General features: G+C 37.2%; 1 protein-coding gene across 4 annotated transcripts in view; it reads right to left on the bottom strand.

Annotated features, from left to right (window-relative positions):
• The window catches only part of WDR76 (WD repeat domain 76), a 63,259-nt gene that overhangs the window by 10,569 nt on the left and 30,324 nt on the right, over window positions 1-22,366 (bottom strand). For 2 of the 4 annotated variants that reach the window (XM_060005144.1, XM_060005141.1), the window contains exons 5-9: window positions 16,548-16,674; window positions 14,537-14,653; window positions 14,408-14,451; window positions 13,395-13,548; window positions 5,047-5,205 (exon numbers count right to left, since the gene is read on the bottom strand). In XM_060005144.1, coding sequence (XP_059861127.1) covers window positions 5,047-5,205; window positions 13,395-13,548; window positions 14,408-14,451; window positions 14,537-14,653; window positions 16,548-16,674 — 601 coding nt within the window. The remainder of the gene's footprint in view (window positions 1-5,046; window positions 5,206-13,394; window positions 13,549-14,407; window positions 14,452-14,536; window positions 14,654-16,547; window positions 16,675-22,366) is intronic. The other 2 variants (XM_060005142.1, XM_060005143.1) reach the window with 2 other exon arrangements.

The following is a 22,366-nucleotide window of genomic DNA, read 5'->3' as shown; positions in this document are numbered from 1 at the left end:
CTTAACCCAAATAACCTCATTTATCCTCCCATGATCCCCACAAGAAGCATAGGGCAAAATGGTAATCCCCTTAGATGGAAACTAAGGCACTGATCAGCTGTGAGACTGCAATCAAACAGCCCGTCCACCCATGTCAGGGCTACATCCCAAATCTCTTAAATCCAATAAACCTCAGATGCAGATCTACCCTGTGAAACTTACTAGGAAATGGACTGAATCTGAATCTTACCCAGTTGAAATACCTTAATATACCAAGTAACTTTGCCAACTAAGTCCAAGGTATATATGGCTTGAATGCTCACCTACTCTTGGTGGAAGTGTAAATAGATACAAAATTTTTACAGCAATCAGGACACATCTATCAAAATATTTAATGCTTATACATACCCTTTGACCCAGTAATTTCACTAAGATATATATAAGGATGCTTGCTGCCAGACTGCTTATAACAGCAATAAAAAGCAACCTAAACGTCCACCAAAAAAGATCTGGTTAAATCATGATGGTACATCTCTACTTTGAAATACCATGCAATGCTAAAAAAGAATGAGGTAGATTTGTGCTATTAACTGTCCAAGATATACTAGTAAATTAAAAAAGCAAGTTGCAAAAAACTATGTATATAGTGTGAACCCATTAGCGCAAAGAAAAAAATCTGTATCTATATGCTTGTAAGTATATGTGTACTTTCTGGAGGCATACACAAAAAATACAAAGGTTACTTCGGGAGAGTGGGAATGGGGAAAGGGCAATTTAGTTTGCACACCCCATTTACTGTAAGTTTGTGGGGGTTTTTGGTTGCACTGGGTCTTTGTTGCAGGCTTCTCTCTAGTTGCGGCATGCAGGTTTAGTTGCCCTGCGGCGTGTGGGATCTTAGTTGCCCGACCAGGGATCAAACCCATGTCCCCTGCATTGAAGGTGGATTCTTAATCACTGGACCACCAAAGAAGTCCCCTACTGTAAATATTTTATCATGAGCATGTATTATTGTTATAACTTTTTAATCACTTACAATCCACAATGTTGTTACTTTGGGCTCAGGGCTCACACATATAAGGAATAAAAAATAAATGTTGTAGAATGTGTCAGTACTCAAGTAAGAGAGAATTACCACAATTCTTATCACTTAATCATGAATTGCTACTGACTTTTAGTTTTAATAACAATATTACTATAAACTGAGATTAACAAATAAATACACCAAAGGTATCCCAACCCCTATACCAAAAAAAGCCCAATATACACAAATGAAACTTGAAGTATTCAGTCATTATATTAAAATGGTTAAGTGCAGGGGATCTGGAGTCAGAGAGACTCAAGTGCAAATTCTAGTTCTGCCTTTTATGTCCTTCAGCAAGCTAATAAACCTCTTTACCTCAGTTTTTTCAACTGTTAAATGGGGAGAACATTACCTATTTCATAGGGTGTTATTAGGCTTAATAATATATATAAAGCACACTCAGGTTAGTACCTAACACAAGGTAATTGTTCAATCAGTAGTATCAGAAGCAAATTACTGATACATGCAATATCATGGATGAATCTTAAAAACATTATGCTAGGTAAATAAAGCCAGACACAAAAAGCTACACACCATTTGATTCCATTTACTTGACATTCTAGAACAGGCAAAATTATAGGGACAGTAATCACATCAGTGGTTGCCAGGGGCTTCAGGAATGGGGAGAGGACTGACTACAAAGGGTCATGAGGTAATTTTTCCAGGTGATGGAAATTTTTTATGTCTTGATTGCAGTGGTGGTTAAACAGGTATATACAATTTGCCAAAACTTATAAAACTGCACACCTAACAAAGGTACATTTTACAATATGTACTGTATACCTCAATAAACCTGACTTTTAAAAAAATAAATAAGTGGATAACTCTTACAACTCAATACTGAAAACACAGATAACCCAATTAAAAAATAAGCAAAAGATCCAAATTTCTCTAAATAATTACAAATGGCCAATAAGCAGATGAACATGCTCAGCATCATTAATCATTAGGGAAACGCAAATCAAAACCACAATGAGATACCACTTCATACCCACAGGGTTGGCTATACTCACCAACAACAACAAGCATTGGAAAAGATGTGGAGAAATGGGAACCCTCACATACTGCTGATGAGTATGTACAACAGTGAAGCCAGTTTGGGAAACAGCTTGGCAGTTCATCAGAATGTTAAACATAGAGTTATCATATGACCCAGCAATTACACTCCTAGGTGTATACCCAAGAGAAATGAAAGCACACAAAACTTGTGTATGAATGTTCATAATGGCATTATTCGTAATAGTTAAAAATGGAAACAACACAATTGTTCATCAACTAATCAATGGATGTGTAAAATGTCGTACAGCCACACAAGGGAATACTATTCAGCCACTAAAGAATGAAGTACTGACACATTCTACAACATGCATGAACCTTGAAAACATTTCGATAAGTATAGAAGCCAGTCACAAAAGACTACAAACTGTATGATTCCTTTTATATAAAATGTCCAGGACAGGCAAATATGTAGAGACAGAAAGTAGATTAGTGGTTTTCTAGGGCAAAAGGGGAAATCGGGAGTACTTGATAAGCAAAGGGTTTCTTTTGGAGGTGATAAGTATTCTAAAATTAGATTGTGGTAACAGTTTCACAACCCTATAAATACACTAAAAACCACTGGATTTGACACTTTAAATGGGTGAATCGAATGGTATGTGAATTATATATCTCAACAAAGTTGTATTAAAAAATAAGTACAGGGCTTCCCTGGTGGTGCAGTGGTTGAGAGTCCGCCTGCCGATGCAGCGGACACGGGTTCATGCCCCAGTCTGGGAAGATCCCACATGCCGCGGAGCAGCTAGGCCCGTGAGCCATGGCCGCTTAGCCTGCACGTCCGGAGCCTGTGCTCCGCAACGGGAGAGGCCACAACAGTGAGAGGCCCGCTTACCGCAAAAAAATAAATAAATAAATAAGTACAATCAGTTATTATTAAGTGGCTGATAAAACATAGATGTACCTTCAAATTTCAAACTCCAACCTTCCTGTAAGAATATAAACAAATACAAAACAGAACGTGACTTGCATACATAACTATATGGTATGCATTAATAACCAAAGTGCTACCATTAAACAGTTTAAAGAGGACTTTTCACAAAAATTATTTCATTTAATCCATGATTAACAGCCATCCATTTCCAATAAGGATTTTAAATATCAATGTTGCTCTTAAAAACCTATTTTTAAAAGGTAAAAATAGAAATTAAAAGAAAAAAAAGCAAAGACACCAGTAAAAAAAGAAACTGTTTCTTCTAATTGTCAGTAATTAGGAAATCAAGTCTGACCGGCAACACATTAGCAGTCTTGAAAAGTCTTTTTTTCATATGGTTAAAAACAGACTTAAAAGAAATTAAACATCCTCATTTTTAAAAGAAAACTCAAAAACTATTAGCTCTCAAGCAGAGAGAAAAAGCCTTCCCAACTGTAAGAAAGATCATTTTAGGAGTTCAGTGAAGAACAAAAGCAGTTACGTATTATACTATAGTTATTAAAATAATTAGTTAAAAACTCTTTTATAAGTAATTATGAATCATCTATACATAGAATATTAAAATAATTACAAAGACAGAATGCATTAACTTTGAATACTGGCTTACATAAAAAAATTAAGGCATAAAATTAGATCATCAATTAGTATTTATGATGATAAACCATAATCAGTGATGATACCCTGTTTTCTTCATTGTCTATCACATATAAAATGCTCTTATACTGAGGACCTCTAAAAACTTTAAAAGTCCCATTCGAAATAAGCTAAAGAATGAAAACCTACATCTAAACCATCCTAAATTTCACAAAGATTAAAATCCATATAAAAAAAAGAGTTTGATTTGTAGGAATTCTCTTAATGAGGAAATCTGATATGGTTAAGCAAATCTGAAAGCTCACTTGAAATATGTTTGTTGTAACATTAAGTAGTAGATATTTAAGTAGTAAACCAAAATGTAATCACTGGGATACAATATTGTGAGGATTCCTCAGGCCTTTGGAAGCTTCTGGCCTACCCAACCAGAGATCAAACCAATTTGAAAACCTCCAAGGGGTAAGTAGTCTGGTTAACTTGGTAGGCTATCTCTGGGAGGATGGACGGTCACGAGTGTGAGACCAACATCTTTCAACTATTCTTAAACTTCAACTTAATCTTACCTTGCAGGGGTTAGACTAGCCCAGGAAAAGACCTTATCCTCAACAGGTGGTTATGAATAAACCTGGCCTAAGATGTTCTGAATGAACCCGCTTAGGTGTCCATTTCTTGCCAGAGTACAATTATATGACACCGAATGGCAGTTTTTCATTCTAACTTCACCAGATAAAAACAGCTGAGCTAATCTCTCTACCATCAGCTATACATGGCATATAAGAGATGATAAATCTTAGCTAGAAGACAAAAAACCAAATTTTATAGTTTCTGTGTTATATTACTGGCCAAAAGTTTTGGACAATGTATTATAGTACTGTTGTGTGATGAATTTCTCTAGTCTTTTTTGTCATATCTAAGACTCATCCCCACAAAATTCATATCTGCCAAGGCTAGAAATAATGAACAAAAGTATAATAATATTCCAATATTTTTTCCTGAATAAAAGAGGACAAGTTTTAAGCCTTAAAATAGAAGAATAAGTTATTTTATTTAAAAGCTTTCTGCAAAAATAAAAAATAAGAGCAAAAACTTACTATGTACCAGGCTCTGTTTTAAGTAAATGCTTTATCTACATTAACTCATTTAATCCTCATGACAATCCTATAAGGTAGATACTATTACCATTCCATTTCAAAACTAAGGAAATTGAAGCACAAAGAGGTTATGCAACTTACCGAGTTCACACAAATAGTAACAGATGGGATTTGAATTTAGGCAGTGTAGTTCTAAAGTCCCTATTCTACACCATCTCACCCAGTTTGATGGTATAATATAATCTTTCATGTGGCATTTCATAAGGAATCCAGAATATCACCTGAGGTCCATATGCAAACATATTAACATTTACCTCCTCAAAAACAGCTCTGGAAAAATCCCCACAGCGTAATGTGCCATCATAGCTCAGTGACAGCAGGTGAGCTGGATTGGCAGGCGAGAAGTAAAGACAGCTAACTGGTTGACTATGGGGTTGAAAAATATAAACTCCATCTTCTTTAGGTTGGTGAGTCTGGAACAGAGTTGGGGGGTGGGGAGAGAGACAAAAACTGGTGAAAAGCAGTAATATTTTCTACATCATTATGTCATTAAACTATTTGTTTGCATTATATTCAGTCTTAGTCTATAATTGTACCCACCTTCCCACTCAGAAAGTCAGAACTAGAAACTTTAGACTCTCACTAAGTTACTTTTTCCTAATTTTCAATCCAACAAAATTAAGTCACATTTATTTTAATAGTTTCCAGCTTTTTGCAACTAACCAACTAGTTTTTCATAATACAGAGGGAAAAAAATTACTGCTTATAATGACTTCAGTTCATAAAATTCTCAGGAAATGTGAAATTTACTTTTATTTCACATGCAGGATAATTCCTTACTACCAAAACTTCTATCAATACCACTCCCACTTTGCTTGCTAAGTGTGTTTCTATACGAGTATGTCATTCTCAGCTCAATTTTCATAAGGTGTTTGGTCCTGGCACAAAATGATAGTTTTAAAAATATTTTAACCCCTAAATGCCCCATGAAAAATGCATGTGCTTGAGGGACTTCCCTGGTGGCGCCGTGGTTAAGAATCTACCTGCCAATGCAGGGCACATGGGTTTCAGCCCTGGTCTGAGAAGATTCCACATGCCGCAGAGAAACTAAGCTCATGCGCCACAACTACTGAGCCTGCGCTCTAGAGCCTGCAAACCACAACTACTGAGCCTGCGAGGCACAACTAGTAAGCCCACATGCCACAACTACTGAAGTCCACGAGCCTAGAGCCCGTACTACACAAGAGAAGCCCCTGCAACGAGAAGCCCATGCACAGCAACGAAGACCCAACCAAATATAAATAAATAAATAGCAGCCAAAAATAAATAAATAAATAAATTTATTTTAAAAAATACATGTACTTGAATTTCAGTAGTGATATTACTACTTCTAAGGATTATCGTTTCCACAACTGGATTAACAACTCCGAAATCATCATTTTTTGGATTTTGATGTTATATTCTTATGCAGTATGTCATATTATGAACCAGAACAACTTTCATCTCTAAATCTAGCTTAGTCGGCTCTGAAATACTCAAACACTTTTGTTTTCGTCTTTTTTATTTAAGTTTTTAAATAAAGAGAAAAAAATTTAAAGAAAATAAAGAAACATGAAAAGAGAAGGAAGGAAAAAAATTACAATCACACAAACTCCTCCTCCTACCCAGAGTTAACCACTGTTAACATTTTGGCATATTTGTCTATAGCATATATTTTTTAGAAAAACAAAACTCTCCATTGTTATAAGGAACTCAAACAAATATACAAAGAAATATACAAAGACAAAAGTTTTGAAAAACCATTCAAAACCTAAAATTTACCAAAATTATCATTAAAATACTAAGTGATCATTAAAGATGTCTTTACATGTACTTACTTATACAGATAGAAGGACAGAGAAGAAATTTAGAGAAAAAAAAAGGCCACTTTAAGTAGTATTAAATTTAACTATACTTTAGGGGCTTCCCTGGTGGTGCAGTGGTTAAGAATCCACTTGCCAATGCAGGGGACACGGATTCAAGCCCTGGTCCAGGAAGATCCCACATGCTGTGGAGCAACTAAGCCCATGTGCCAGAACTACTGAGCCTGCACTCTAGAGCCCTCAAGCCACAACTACTGAGCCCGTGTGCGACAACTACTGAAGCCCACATGCCTAGAGCCCATGCTCTGCAACAAGTGAAGCAACCACAATAAGAAGTCCACGCACCACAATGAAGAGTAGCCCCCGCTCGCCACAACTAGAGAAAGCCCACACACACCAATGAAGACCCAATGCAGCCATAAATAAATATAAAAAAAATTTTAACTATACTTTAAAATAATAAAAGAAAATCAAGCTGAAGGAATTTTTGAACTTCGAGTATTTCTTTACAAGAGCTATCTCCTAAGAAGGAAAAAGTAGAAAATATAAAGCAGTTTTAGTCATTACGCTTTTTTATTTAACTATATATGTCTCAATTTTAGACAATTTCTATTGACTGAGAACATTATTCTCACTCCTCCTCCAATCTCCCCTTTCTCCATCTCTATATTTTGTTTTTTTGTTTTTTCCAGGTTAACAACATTCATATCCAGTTCTGTAACCATAATTCATATGGCTGTTTAATATTAGTTCTGTATTTAAATATTTATTTATTTATTTCATTTATTTTTGGCTGCGTCAGGTCATAGTTGCGGCACATGGGATCTTGATTGCAGCACGTGGGATCTTTCATTGCAGCACACAGGCTCTTCATTGTGGCACGCGGGTTTCTCTCTAGTTGTGGCGTGCGGGTTCTCTCTCTCTAGTTGTGGTGCGTGGGCTCTGTAGTTTGCGGCACGTAGGCTCTCTAGTTGAGGTCCGCGGGCTTAGTTGCCCCACAGCATGTGGGATCTTAGCTCCCCAACCAGGGATCAAACCCACGTCCCCTGCATTGGAAGGCAGATTCTTTACCACTGGACCAGGGAAGTCCCAGTTCTGTATTTAAATGGATTCAATACTCATCATCAATTTTTCTGTCAAGCTTCTCCATTCCTGAATCCTTAATTTTGATTTACTTTCAACTGGCCAAGATTTGCTATCAAGCAGTTTTTTCCAGATGAACTCACAGGTCTTCAATTTCTTGAGTTTTTTCAGATGTGAAAAGACCTACCTGCTGTCTTTACATTAGAATAATATCTTGGGCTGGGTATTTATTCCAGGCCACACTTCCTTCTCTCAGAACTTTGTAGACATTACATGAAATGTTGCTGTAGAAAACTGAGGCAAATCTGGCTTTTCCCCTTGAATATAATTTGTTTTTCCTGCCTAAAGAATTCTTTATCATTTAAGTCCAAATCTTCCTAGAACATGGCATACACACTCAAATCTGTCAATCCAATTCTGTCTTTTCAGAAAAGTTCTCTTTGAATATATTTTCTGTTACATTTGTTGGGTCATCTTTGACTGGCTTTCCTTTCCTTTTTTTTTTTAATGAATTTATTTATCTATCTATCTATCTATCTTTGGCTGCCTTGGGTCTTGCTACTGCACACGGGCTTTCTCTAGTCATGGCAAGTGGGGGCTACTCTTCATTGTGGTGCGCAGGCTTCTCATTGCAGTGGCTTCTCTTGTTGCGAAGCACAGGCTCTAGGAACATGGGCTTCAGTAGTTGTGGCACACAGGCTTCAGTAGTTGTGGCTCATGGGCTCTAGAGTGCAGGCTCAGTAGGTGTGGCACACGGGCTTCGTTGCTCCACGGCATGTGGGATCTTCCTGGACCAGGGATTGAACCCGTGTCCCCTGAATTGGCAGGCAGATTCTTAACCACTGCACCAGCAGGGAAGTCCTGGCTTTCCTTTTCTATTGGCTTTTCTCATAAAACTTTTTTCATCTGTGTTTGAGATTACCTCAGATATTTCCTTTAATATCTATAATTTCATTTTCAGCCATGTCTATTCTGTTCCTTTTGTCTAATTTATTAGTTTCACTGATCTTCAAATTGTTTCCTTAGTTCTACAGTCTCCTTTTTCATTTCATTCTGTTGTTTTATCACCTTATCTTTGAGTCTTATTTTACCAAATTAATGTTGATATTAGCTTGCTCCACAGCAGCACTGTCCAAAAGAACTTTCTGAGATGACAAAAATGTTTTATGTATGCACTGTCCAATATGGTATCCACTAGTCATGTGTGGCTATTAAGCACTTGAAATGTGCCTGGTGTAACTGAAGAACTGAATTTTCTATTTTAATTAATTTAAAAATAAATACATGTATCCCCCACTTTTCAAAAGTTCACTTTATGCCACTTTGCTCTTACAAAACACCTATATTAGTACCTATTTTTGCTAACTGAAGGGAATCCAAAGAAGATTTTTGCTTTTGTGAGAAAAGGTGAAAAATGAAAATAGTATTCAATGTTTGTTTTGTAGGAAGTTGTTACAGAGGCTTTATGTATAAAGCTATACATCTTACCTCTACCCACCTGTACAGCTTCCCCCTATTCCACTCATCCCTTCCGTTTATGCCTCTGCTGTTTATGCTCTAGCCACAGAGGCATTCTTTCAGAGGCATTCTTCAGGTCCTTAAATGTATCAAGCCGGTATCCTCCTGCCTAAGGTCCTTGACATGCTGTTCCTCTTGTGTGAAATGCTCTTTTCCCTTTCTTTGCTTGGCTTACTCCTACTTAGCTTTCAAATCTCAACTCAATTCTCACTTCCTCAGGGAAGCCTTCCCTGATCCTCAAAATCAGGCCAGTTCCCCTGTTATGTGTTTTTATAACACTACTTTTCCTCCACACCATTAATCATAGTATATAATTCACTCCACTTATCAAACATGTAATTATTTCATTCATGCTGCTTTTGCCACTAAATTCTAAACTCCATAAGGACAGAGACAATCCTTCCTCACAAATATGGATGGGGAGTCATTAGAATAGTACTTAGGGGACTTCCCTGGTGGCTCAGTGGTTAAGAATCTGCCTGCCAATGCAGGGGACACAGGTTTGAGCCCTGGTCCGGGAAGATCCCACATGCCGCGGAGCAACTAAGCCCATGCACCACAACTACTGAGCCTGTGCTCTAGAGCCTGTGAGCCACAACTACTGAGCCTGCGTGCCACAACTACTGAAGACTACACACCTAGAGCCCGTACTCCACAACAAGAGAAGCCACCGCAATGAGAAGCCCGCGCACCGCAACAAATAGTAGCCCCTGCTCGCCGCAACTAGAGAAAGCCCACACGCAGGCTTGACCTGATACAGCCAAAAAATAAAGACCTAACACAGCCAAAAAATAAATATAGAAATAAATTTATTAAAAAAAAGAGTACTTAGCACAAAATACTCAATAAGTGTGGAATGAATGAATGGGTGGGGTGACCGAATAAATGACAGCTCATCTTTTGATCCTAGGTGAGACTAGGAATCTGACAGAAGGTTAAGAGGAAAACTGAGGGACTGCCAAGACAATACAATGAGGTAAAAGTCTTTTCAACAAATAGTGCTGAGACAACTGGATATACACATACAAAAAGATGAACTTGGGCCCTTACCTTACAGCATATACAAAAATAATTCAAAAAGAACAATTCAAGATGGATCAGTGAACTAAATGTGAAAGCTGAAACTATAAAATTTTTACAAAAAAACACAGGAGAAAATCTTTAAGACTTTGGGCTACACAAAAGATTTCTTAGATATGACACCAAAAACACAGTCCATTAAAAGCTTGATGAATCGGACATCACCAAAATTCAAAAATTTGCACTTCAAAAGATAGCATTAAGAAGATGAAAAGAAGAAATATTTGCAAATCACATATCTGATAAGGATGTGTATCTAGAATATACAAAGAACTCTTACAACTCAACAAGAAGACAAACAACCCAATAAAAAATTGACAAAAGATTTGAATAGACATTTCACCAAAGATATCCAAATGGCAGGAAAAGATTCTCAACATCATTAGTCATTAGAGAAATGCAAATCAAAACCACATGGAGATACAACTTCACTAGGAAGATACCACCCACTTGAAAGGCTATAATCGAAAAGACAGATAATAATAAATGTTGGTGAGCATGTAGAAAAATTTGAACCCTCATACATTGCTGGTAGGAATAGAAAATGATGCAGCCACTTTGGAAAGCAGGGTGACAGTTCCTCAAATGTTAACCAGTTACCATATGACCTAGCAATTCTACTCCCAGATACCTACCCAAGAGAAATGAAAACACAGACCTACACAAAAATGTGTACACAAATGTTTATAGTAGAATTATTCAGAATAGTCAAAAAGTGGAAACAACCCAAATGTCTGTCAAATGATGAATGGATAAACAAAATGTGGTAAAATCAAACAATGGAATACTATTCAGCAATAAAAAAAGAATGAGGTGCTGATAGATGCTATAAAACAGATAAACCTTAAAACTATGCTAAAAGAGGGACTTCCCTGGTGGTCCGGTGGTAAAGAATCCACCTCCCAATGCAGGGGACACAGGTTCAATCTCTGGTTGGGGAACTAAGATCCCACATGCTGTGGGGCAACTAAGTCCACGTGCCACAACTACAGAGCCCACGAGCCCTGGAGCCTGCACACCACAACTAGAGAAAAACCCACATGCCACAACTAGAGAGAAGCCTGCGCACCACAACAAAAAGCCCATGCCTCAATGAAAGATCCTGCACGCCTCAACAAAAGATCCCGCATGCCTCAACAAAGACCCCACATGCTTCAACTAAGACCCAATGCAGCCAAAATAAATAAATTAATTAATTAAAAAAAAAACTATGCTAAAAGAAAAATGCCAATATAAAAGACCACATATTTTATGATTCTATTTATATGAAATGTCCAAAAAGTGCAAATTTGTGGAGATTTGCCTGGGGATAAGGGTAGAAACAGGGATTAAATGTAAGTAGCCACGAGGAATCTTATAGGAATGATGAAAATGTTCTAAAACTGAATTATGGTGATATTTACACAACTCAATAAACTTATTAAAAATCATTAAACTGTACATTTTAAATGTGTAGATTTTATAAAATGTTAATTATACCTCAATAACGCTAAACTTTTTTTTAAAAAACGAGGGGAGTTTCGGAGTGAGCACAGGATAGCCAAGATAATGGTTTTAGACTAGCTCAGTCTGTTAATGAGATAGCCAGGTGTCCTGAAAAATTAGAAAGTTGATAAAAATATTGGACTACAGACACCCAATAATACAGATTTTTGGAGTCACCAGAAAAGACATGACAAAGGGACTTTCCTACATATCTTCAACACACCCTGAAAATATCTTCACTTGACTATGCTAATTCTCTATTTTTCCTTTTCTAAGTTCTTCAACAAATAGTCTATCCATTGCTTCCGTTTCTTCTTCCACCCCATACTTTTTTTAATCTCCTAAAGTCTGTGTTCCTTTCTTACCTTATTGTTGAAGCTATTCTCTCAGCTCACTTATGATACCTTATTTTCAAAACTAATGGCCCTTTTTCTGTTCCCATTCTTTTTAACTCATCTAAAAAAAAAAGCCCTGTCAAACTCCGATGCTTGAAATTCATCTCTTAGCTTATACAACCTTATACCGTTTCTGGTCCTCTTCCCACTTCTCTGCTTCTGTTTTCTTTACCAAATCCTTTCACCTCCTACCCCCACTCACATTTTATCAAAATAAGGGAGAACCTATGCTCCCAAAATAAGAGAGAATTTGGTTTTCATTTCTTCTCTTCTCACTTACAAAATCCATTTTATTTATTAACCTCAAACCACTGCAAGTCACCATGATTTCTCCATCTCTATTAATTGTCCTTATGGCATTTTTCAGGTCTTTGTTCTACTTCCCCAATTAAAAACTAAGTTCAGAGAACATTAACTCGGCTTTTTTCAATTCTGTAAATACTGAAAGCAATCAATGCATTATTATATGTACAATGAATGAAATTCAATATCTGTTTCTAACTCATCAAAAAATGACTAGGGGGCTTCCCTGGTGGTGCAGTGGTTAAGAATCCACCTGCCAATGCAGGGGACACGGGTTCGAGCCCTGGTCCGGGAAGATCCCACATGCCGCAGAGCAACTAAGCCCATGCGCCACAACTACTGAGCCTGTGCTCTAGAGCCCGTGAGCCACAACTACTGAGCCCATGTGCCACAACTACTGAGCCTGCGTGCCTAGAGCCCATGCTCTGCAACAAGAGAAGCCACCACCATGAGAAGCCCGCGCACCGCAATGAAGAGTAGCCCCCGCTCCCTGCAACTAGAGAAAGCCCACATGCAGCAATGAAGACCCAATGCAGCCAAAAATAAATAGACAAAAACTAAATTAATTTAAAAAAAAAATTACTAGGATCATCCTAAGAAGATCCTTGGGAAGATATTTTGATCCAGCTTGGAAACTATATTTTAAACATAATTAGAAACCTAAGAACTTTGTATGATCTTTTCATATACACATTTAAAGTTGTAATAAACTTTCCTGGCAGGAATTTATGCCCAGATGACTAAAGATATTCAAGCTAAAAATGTTAAAGTTCTACAAAGCAAATTTAAATTCCTCTAGGTTTCTAAAATTTGGAATCACAAAGCACAAAACTATAAATCTCAAGTAACATCTAGAAACACATGGCTCTAGGCTATTCTTTCGCAGACTATTTGCTTCAAATGTTAATATCTTCAAAACAATTAATAATAACTTACCAAATCCCAAAGCCCAACTTGTCCAGATCTGGCCCCAGCTGCCACCAAAGTTCTAATTTCTGATGGGTGGAGAGCCATTGAGAATATTGGGCCTTTGGTAACTTTATAAACAGTATCTTCACTAATGATCATGCCATTTAAATTGGCTTTGTAGCTGAGAAGATTAAAAAGTTAAATTTTAGAAGTAAAACCAAACTCAGTAGTCAAAACAAGTAAAAGATGATTCGAAAAAGTAAAATCACAATTAGTAAATGTGGGAAAATATTCAACTTCCTGGCAACCAAGGAAATCAAACTAAACAATGGGGTACTATTTTTCACTTATAAAAGCTAAGAGGCTATAGTTAAACATACATTCATATATATTGCTAACAGCAGAGTAAATTCATTTAAGATTTTCAGAAATTTTTAAAAAAGATTTTGGAAAACAATCCGGCATTTCCTAAAAGCCATGAAAATGTCCATAATATTTGACACATTAATCTCACTTCTGGAATCTATCCTAAGGAAATAATCCACTATCACGATATAAATTTCAACAAACACACATACAAACAATCAAAACTAAATAGAAAACAATTTCAAATACCAAGGGAGTAAGAGGAGGTTAAGTAAATTCTACCTGCTAAATCAAATATTATGCAATTATTCAATAAATTTAAAGACTCTAGTAACATGCAGCCACAATGTTAATAGAAAAGCATAATGCAAAACTGTACATATATTAGAACATAAAAAAGTAAAAATGTATGTGATATCACTCATTTATTAAACACTGAATGAATATATACTATGTGAAATGCACTTTTCTGGTTATTGAGACAAAATCCATGCATTCATGAAGCTTATTGCATATGGTGATACACGAAAGGAAATATACAAAAACAACAGTTGTTAGGGTAGAAATACGATGGATAATTTTTCTCACCTCTTTCAAATTTCCTGTAATGGTATAGTCTTTAAGTTATAAAGATCCCAGAAAATGTAAAACAAAGGCAAGGAATTTTAACTCACCTTTTAATGCTAGATAACTCCTTCTCAGTGTTTTTACTTCTTGTCTGAAACAATGGGAGAAACCAAAGCACTAAGTTAATATATGTACTAAAATTTGCTTAACAGATGATTCTAAAAGCTTGGGCTTACCCTCCCAAGTGACACCTTGCTCACTTCTGCCCAAGTCTGCAGAAATCCTTTAAATAGTTCACTGTTATCATCTCGATTTTCAGAAGTCATTTCTAAAGGCCCAGGAGGTAACAAAGGCTGTTATAAAAAATAAGAAAAAAAAGTTGGTTGTCGCTCTGCCCTAGAATGTAAGCTTAAGATTTCTTACTACTTTACTTTCAATACCAACAACAGTGGTGACACATAGTTAGCATTCAAAAACAGTTGTTCAATGAATGAATGCCAAGTATCCTGTAAAGTAATAACATGTATTATCTCATTTAATCCCCTTAATAATCCAGTGAATGAGATATCACATTATAAAGACAGTGGAATGAAACTTAGAGAAGTTAATTTGTCCAAAGTTACACTGCCAGTACCTGGGAATTGATTCAGATCAGTGCAATTTCATACCTCAAAGTTATTACTCTATGTGTTTTTTATTTTTTATTTTTTTAACTGAAGCATAGTTGACTTACAATGTTGTGTCCATCTCTGCTATACAGCAAAGTGACTCAGTTATACACAGACATTCTTTTTTCATATTCTTTTCCATTATGGTTTATCACAGGATACTGAATATAGTTCCCTGTGCTATACAGTAGGACCTTGTTTACCCATCCTGTATATAATAGTTTACATCTGCTAATCCCAAACTCCCAGTCCTTCCCTCCCCCACTGCCCCCCTCACCCGGCATCCACAAGTCTGTTCTCTATTTCTGTGAGTTTCTGTTTTGTAGATAGGTTCATTTGTGCCATATTTTAGATTCCACATATTAAGTGATACCATATGATATTTGTCTTTCTCTTACTGTATGTCAGTGTTTTTTAAATCACAGGTTGTAACCCATAGGTCATGAAATCATTTTAATACATTACAACGAACAGTGTGTTTTAGTGACTGAGAAAAGAACAGACTAGGAAATACAAAAGTGTATCACATGTAGTAAGGATAAGTATCATTTCACAAAAGTTTTGTTTCAGGTGTAGGTGTGTGTGTGTGTGTGTGTGTGTGTGTGTGTGTGTGTGTGTGTGTGTGTGTGTGTGTGTGTGTGTGTGGAACGGGTTCAATGTAAATGTATTTCTTATCATGGATGGATGGAGGCTTCAAAAAAATTTGAAAGCTACTCTTCCCCTAGTAACTTAATTTGCAATTAGCTCTCAAAGCACCAGGCTAATCTTCCAATTTATAATTAAGCACTTACATACAAAGTATTAAAAACAGTAGGTGCAATAAAAAAAAAAAACCAGTAGGTGCTCCTGAATAAAAAATATACTCATAATCTTATTTAGACAATAAATTTGCTAAATAAAACTCTTTCCACTCACTGATAGCATAAAATTAAACTACAGTAAGAGAACCCCATCACTACTGACATATATTATTTATTACTAATAATATTAATAACTACCATTTATTGCTTACTAAGTCCTTAATATAAATGTAGGAAACTTTATAGATACTATTTCATTTATCCCTCACAACACCTCTTTGAGAGGTTTCTGCTATTGTTGTCATTTTAAAAATGGGGAGGGCTTCCCTGGTGGTGCAGTGGTTGAGAGTCCACCTGCCAATGCAGGTGACAAGGGTTCGTGCCCCGGTCCGGGAAGATCCCACATGCTGCGGAGCGGCTAGGCCCGTGAGCCATGGCCGCTGAGCCTGCTCACCCGGAGCCTGTGCTTAGCAACGGGAGAGGCCACAACAGTGAGAGGCCCGCGTACCGCAAAAAAAAAAAAAAAATGGGGAAACTGGGGCTCAGAAAGACTAAGGAATTTACCCACAATCCCACACAGGGTAAGTCTGCAGAAATATAGAATCCAAGCCAGTCTCTTATGAGTTTGAAATCTTACTCATTAAACCATACAACAGCCAAGTATTAAATTAATGATGCACAAATTAAACATAATTTAATGACTTTTTACTCTACTTTCAAACACTTCAAATTTTTGAGTATTTTATTGGTTAATATATTATATTTGCACTCTTTCTTACATTTTCATCTGCTACTAATATTGGCTGGGTTGGAGTTGCTGGTAATGAAACTCCTGAAGGATCAACTTTTAGTAATCGCATTGACCTTCTACATCCAGTCTCATTTTCTTTCTTCTTAGGCTTCTTTCTAAAGGAGTGGGGGAAAAAATCATGTTATACTCATAAAAGTTATATGTATTTATTAATATCAAGGAGATAACATCTAGTAATCTATCTCACAGATATATTCACACATTGCAAAGATGTATATACATGGCTACACTGATTTTTTTTTTTTCTTCGCCACACTGCGCAGCATGTGGAACTTTCCCAACCCAGGATCAAACCTGTGCCCCCTGCCATGGAAGAATGGAGTCTTAACCACTGGACCACCAGTGAAGTCCCTACACTGATTTTAATTAAAAGCCTGGAAACATCATAAATGTTCATCATGGGGAAGTGAGGGGTGTTAAATAAATTATGACATACATATCTAGGACAATATTATGCAGTCATAAAAAAAGAAATAGATTTTTGTATGCTGATATGACATGAACTCTAAGATACAAGAAGCAAAAACAAGGTCCAGCACATGTTGAATATGGTTCCATTAGCTTTTGTTTTGTTTTGTTTTTTGTTTTTGTTTTTGTTTTTGTGGTACACGGGCCTCTCACTGCTGTGGCCTCTCCCGTTGTGGAGCACAGGCTCCGGACGGGCAGGCTCAGCGGCCATGGCTCACGGGCCCAGCCGCTCCGCGGCATGTGGGATCTTCCCGGACCGGGGCACGAACCCACGTCCCCTGCATCGGCAGGCGGACTCTCAACCACTGCGCCACCAGGGAAGCCCCCCATTTGCTTTTTTACAAAATATATACACATACATTTGTAATTGCTGAGATTACCTATGGAAGAATACACATGAAACTATTAACAGTGGTTTCCTCTAGGGAAAAGGCCTGGAGAACTAAGGTCCAGGATAGGAAAGAGACTTAAATGTTTCATTGCATTGCCTTCCATATAGTTTACTTTTAAAAATCATATACATACCCTACTTTTTTATGCATTATTTTTTTATTTTAAAAAAGTAGTTCAGAACTTCCAGTTTCCAGTTCCAAATTTAAAGAGCTTGAAAGTCACTGCACTGTCTATCAAGTAAAAAGCTGAACAGACTGAAAAATCAACTCTTCTAGGATCCTTAAGAGAAATGAGGGCACAGTAGAAACTGCTGAGCCTACTATTGGAAAGACAGACAGGCAAATGCAAGAAGTCATGGCTTATTGGAGTAGACTTAGAAATGGAAACCATCATGGGAACCAGCAGCAGGGTAGGAAAGCCTGAACTGTAATTGACCAATTGCTGGAGGTTCAGTGTACACAAGTCTGAGAGTTAAAAACTCCATGGAAAACTAGACAGCTACATGTAAAAGAATGGAACTAGAACATTTTCTTACACCATATACAAAAACAGACTCAAAATGGATTAAAGCCGGGCTTCCCTGGTGGTGCAGTGTTTGGGGGTCCGCCTGCCGATGCAGGGGACGCGGGTTCGTGCCCCGGTCTGGGGGGATCCCGCATGCCGCGGAGCACCTGGGCCCGTGAGCCTATGGCAGCTGAGCCTGCGCGTCAGGAGCCTGTGCTCTGCAACGGGAGGGGCCGCAGCAGTGAGGGGCCTGCATACCGCAAAAAAAAAAAAAAAATGGATTAAAGGCTTTAATGTAAGACCTGAAACCATAAAACTCCTAGAAGAAAACACAGGTACTACACTCTTTGACATTGTTCTTAGCAATATTTTTTGGATGTGTCTTCTCAGGCAAGAGCAACAAAAGCAAAAAATAAACAAATGGGACCTAATCAAACTTAAAAGCTTTTGCAAAACAAAGGAAACCATCAACAAAATGAAAAGGCAACTGACTGAAGGGAAGAAGATTTGTGCAAATGATATGTCCAATAACGGATTAATATCCAAAATATATAAACAGCTCATACAACTCAACATCAAAAACAAAAAAAAATCTGATTAAACAATAGGTAGAGGACCCAAAGAAGACATAGAGATGGCCAACAGGCACAAATGAAACGATTAGATCATCAGGGAAATACAAATGAAAACCACACTGAGATATCACCTCACACCTGTGAGAATGGCTATCATCAGAAAGACCACAAATAACAAGTGTTGGCAAGGATATGGAGAAAAGGTAACCTCTGTACACTGTTGGTGGGAATGTAAATTTGTGCAGCTACTGTGGAAAACAGTACAAATGTTCCTCAAAAGACTAAAAATAGAACTACCATATTATCCAGTAATTCCACTCCTGGGAATTTATGCAAAGAAAAGAAAAACACTCGTTCAAAAAGACACATGCAGGACTTCCCTGGTGGTGCAGTGGTTAAGAATCTGCCTGCCAATGAAAGGGACACGGGTTTGAGCCCTGGTCGGGGAAGATCCCACATGCCACGGAGCAACTAAGCCCGTGCACCACCACAACTGACCCTGTGCTCTAGAGCTCATGAGCCACAACTACTGAGCCTGCGCGACACAACTACTGAAGCCCATAAACCCTAGAGCCCGTGCACCGCAAGTATTGAGCCCATGCACCATATCTGCTGAAGCCCGCGTGCTCTAGGGCCCGCATGCCACAACTACTGAGCTCGTGTGCTACAACTACCAAAGCCCGTGTACCTAGAGCCCATGCTCCGCAACAGGAAAAGCCACCGCAATAAGAAGTCCATGCACCGCAACAAAGAGTGGCCCTCGCTCACTGCAACTAGAGAAAGCCTGCACGCAGCAACAAAGACCCAGTGCAGCCAAAAAAAAAAAAAATACATGCACCCCAATGTTCATAGCAGCATTTTTTATAATAGACAAGATATGGAAGCAACCTAAAAGTTCATCAACAGATGAATGGATAAAGAAAATGTGGTATGTATGTATATATATATATATATATGTACGTATGTGTGTATATATATATATATATACACACACAATGTAATACTACAGAGCCATAAAAAAGTTAAGTTTTCCCATTTGCAACAACATGACTGAAACTGGAGGCTATTATGCTTAGTGAAATAAATCAGACAGAAAAAGACAAATACTGTATGTTATCACCTACATGTGGAATCTAAAGCATAAAATGAATGAATATAACAAAACAGAAACAGACTCAGATATAGAGAACAAACTAGTGGTTACCAGTGGGAGAGGGAAGAGGGGAGGGGCACGATGGGGTAGGAGGTTAAGAGGTACAAACCACTTTGTACAAAAAAAATAAGCTACAAGGATATATTTATAGCACAGGGAATACAGCCATCATTTTATAGTAACTATAAATGGAGTATAATCTATAAAAATTTTAAATCACCATGTTGTACACCTGAAAATAATATAATATTGTAAATCAACTACACTTAAACTGTACTGCTATGAAACCTAATATGAAGACCAAAAATTTGAAATGATCTCTGGCCCATGGCCTTAAAAAGACTGTAACCAGTTCCTTTTAACTTAAATGTTACCACTTTAGCTTAACAATGAGGTATAAAACAAAACCAAGTATACTTGTTATATACTTGGTTAAATACTGGTTAAATTTACCAAAGACTCCTCCAGAAGTCTTTGGTAAATTTAACATTCATTATTAACTTTTATAGTATTAAAATATTATAAGTAATGTGCCAATTTCAAAGTCCTCTAAATCTTTTGTCACAAAGATATTTATAGCACTGTAAACAGAACTAAAGCCTGATATCATATATTATTAAAACTGACATTTATCTCCAAAAGAATTTGACCTATGGTGACTGAACTCCGAAAAAAGTAAAAAGACTGGTAGTTGGAGAAAAGTAGATCTCTCACATTACTTAGTCAATGGCAGTTCCATTGTAATTTAGCCTTAATCTTTTTGCTGAAATGATCTAAATAACAAAAGATCCATAATAAAAATATTTTTTAAAAAAGAAATGAGCTATTAAGCCATGAAAAGACATGGGGGAACCTTAAATGCATATTACTAAAAAAAGCAGCCAACCTGAATGAGACTACATACTGTATGATTCCAAATACATGACTGACATTCAGGAAAAGGCAAAACTATGGAGACAAAAAAATCAGTGATTGCAAGGGGTGAGGGTGATAAGGGATGAAAAGGCAGAGCACAGAGGATTTTAGGGCAGTGAAATACTCTGTACATTATAATGATAGATATATGTCTTTAAACATTTGTACAAACCCAAAGAATGAACAACACCAAGAGTGAACCCTAAGGTAAACTACAGATCTGGGGTGATTATGATGTATCAAGGTAGGTTCATCCTTGGTAACAAACGTATCACTCTGGTGAGTGATTCTGATAATGGGAGAAGCTATGCATGTGTCGGGCAGCGGATGGAAATCTCTGTAACTTACTCTCAATTTTGCTGTGAAACTAAAACTGCTCTAAAAATAAAATCTTAAAAAAAAAGAAACCTCAAGGGGGCATCACCCCCACAATTTTGTAAGATTTATATCCAGGAGCTTGGCCAGGCCCTCAAAGTAAATATCAGAGAAAATCTCCTCATGCTTCTAGCAGGGGGAGGAGAAAAGGAAGAATTTTGAAATAGGCCAGCACTCTGTTCTGCCCTCAGGAGAAATCAGTTAACCAGAGCCTAACCTGCTAGGGTATTGTCAGAGGCTAACTGACCTGGGGAAGGGAAATACCCAACAGCAGCCCACTCTTGCCATCTTGTCCAACCTAAGGAGAGAGGAAAAAAACTAAAACACTTGTGAAGTTCACAATCCAAAGATATAGGTTCAGTCAGAGACTGAGAACTAATAACAAGACTACAGAATGCTCCCCTCCCCCAACATCTCACCACCACATTGCTAAAGACCTATTTATAACAGTTACTTTTTCTTGGTACATCATGTCCAGTTATCAAGAAAAAATTACAAGACACACTGAAAAGCAAAAAACACAATTTAAAGAAACAGAGCAAACTTCAAAACCAGACGTGGCAGAAATGTTGAAATTATCACACTAAGAATTTAAAACAACTGTGATTAACATGCTAAGGGCTCCAATGGATAAAACAGACACCATGAAAGAACAGATAAGCAATGTCAACAGAGGGATGTAAATACTAAGAAAGAACCAAAAAGAAATGCCAGAGATCAAAAACACTATAATAGAAATGAAGAATGCCTTTGACGGGCTCAGTAATAGACTGGACATGGCTGAGGAAAGAATCTCCGACCTTGGGGATATCTCAATAGGAATCTCTAAAACTGAAAAGCAAGGAGAAAAAACAGAACAGAATAACCAAGAACGTAGATAACAAAAAAGTATAACATATAAATAATGGGAATACAAGAAAGAAAAAAAGTAACAGAAAAAATATTTGAAATAATAACTGAAAATTCCCCCAAATTAGTGTCAGACACCAAACCACAGATCTAGAAAGCTCAGAGAACATCAAGCAAGATAAATGCAAAAACAAAAATGAAAACAAACAAAGAAATCTTACAACTAGGCAATTCATTTCCAAACTACAGAAAAATCAAAAATAAAATCCTGAAAGGAGCCAGAAGGAAAAACCACTTTACCTACAGAGAACAAAGATAGAAATTAAATCTATCTTCTCAGAAACCATGCAGGCAAGGAGAGAGTGAAAATATTTAAAGTGTTGAGAGAAAAGAAAAACCCAACCTAGAATTCTGTACCCTGGGAAGTTATCCATCAAAGGAAAAGCAAATTAGGAACTTCTGAGACAGTGAACACGGAGAGATGCTAGAATAGTGATGCTCTCAGAGAGAGATGGAAGCTCCGTGCCATTTCCCTTGCCTGATGCATATATCCCA

This window comes from Delphinus delphis, chromosome 2, assembly GCF_949987515.2.
Source record: "Delphinus delphis chromosome 2, mDelDel1.2, whole genome shotgun sequence".
Classification (NCBI taxonomy): Eukaryota; Metazoa; Chordata; class Mammalia; order Artiodactyla; family Delphinidae; genus Delphinus; species Delphinus delphis.
Note: the sequence above shows the minus strand (reverse complement) of the source record. Positions and strands in the feature narration are given on the sequence as shown.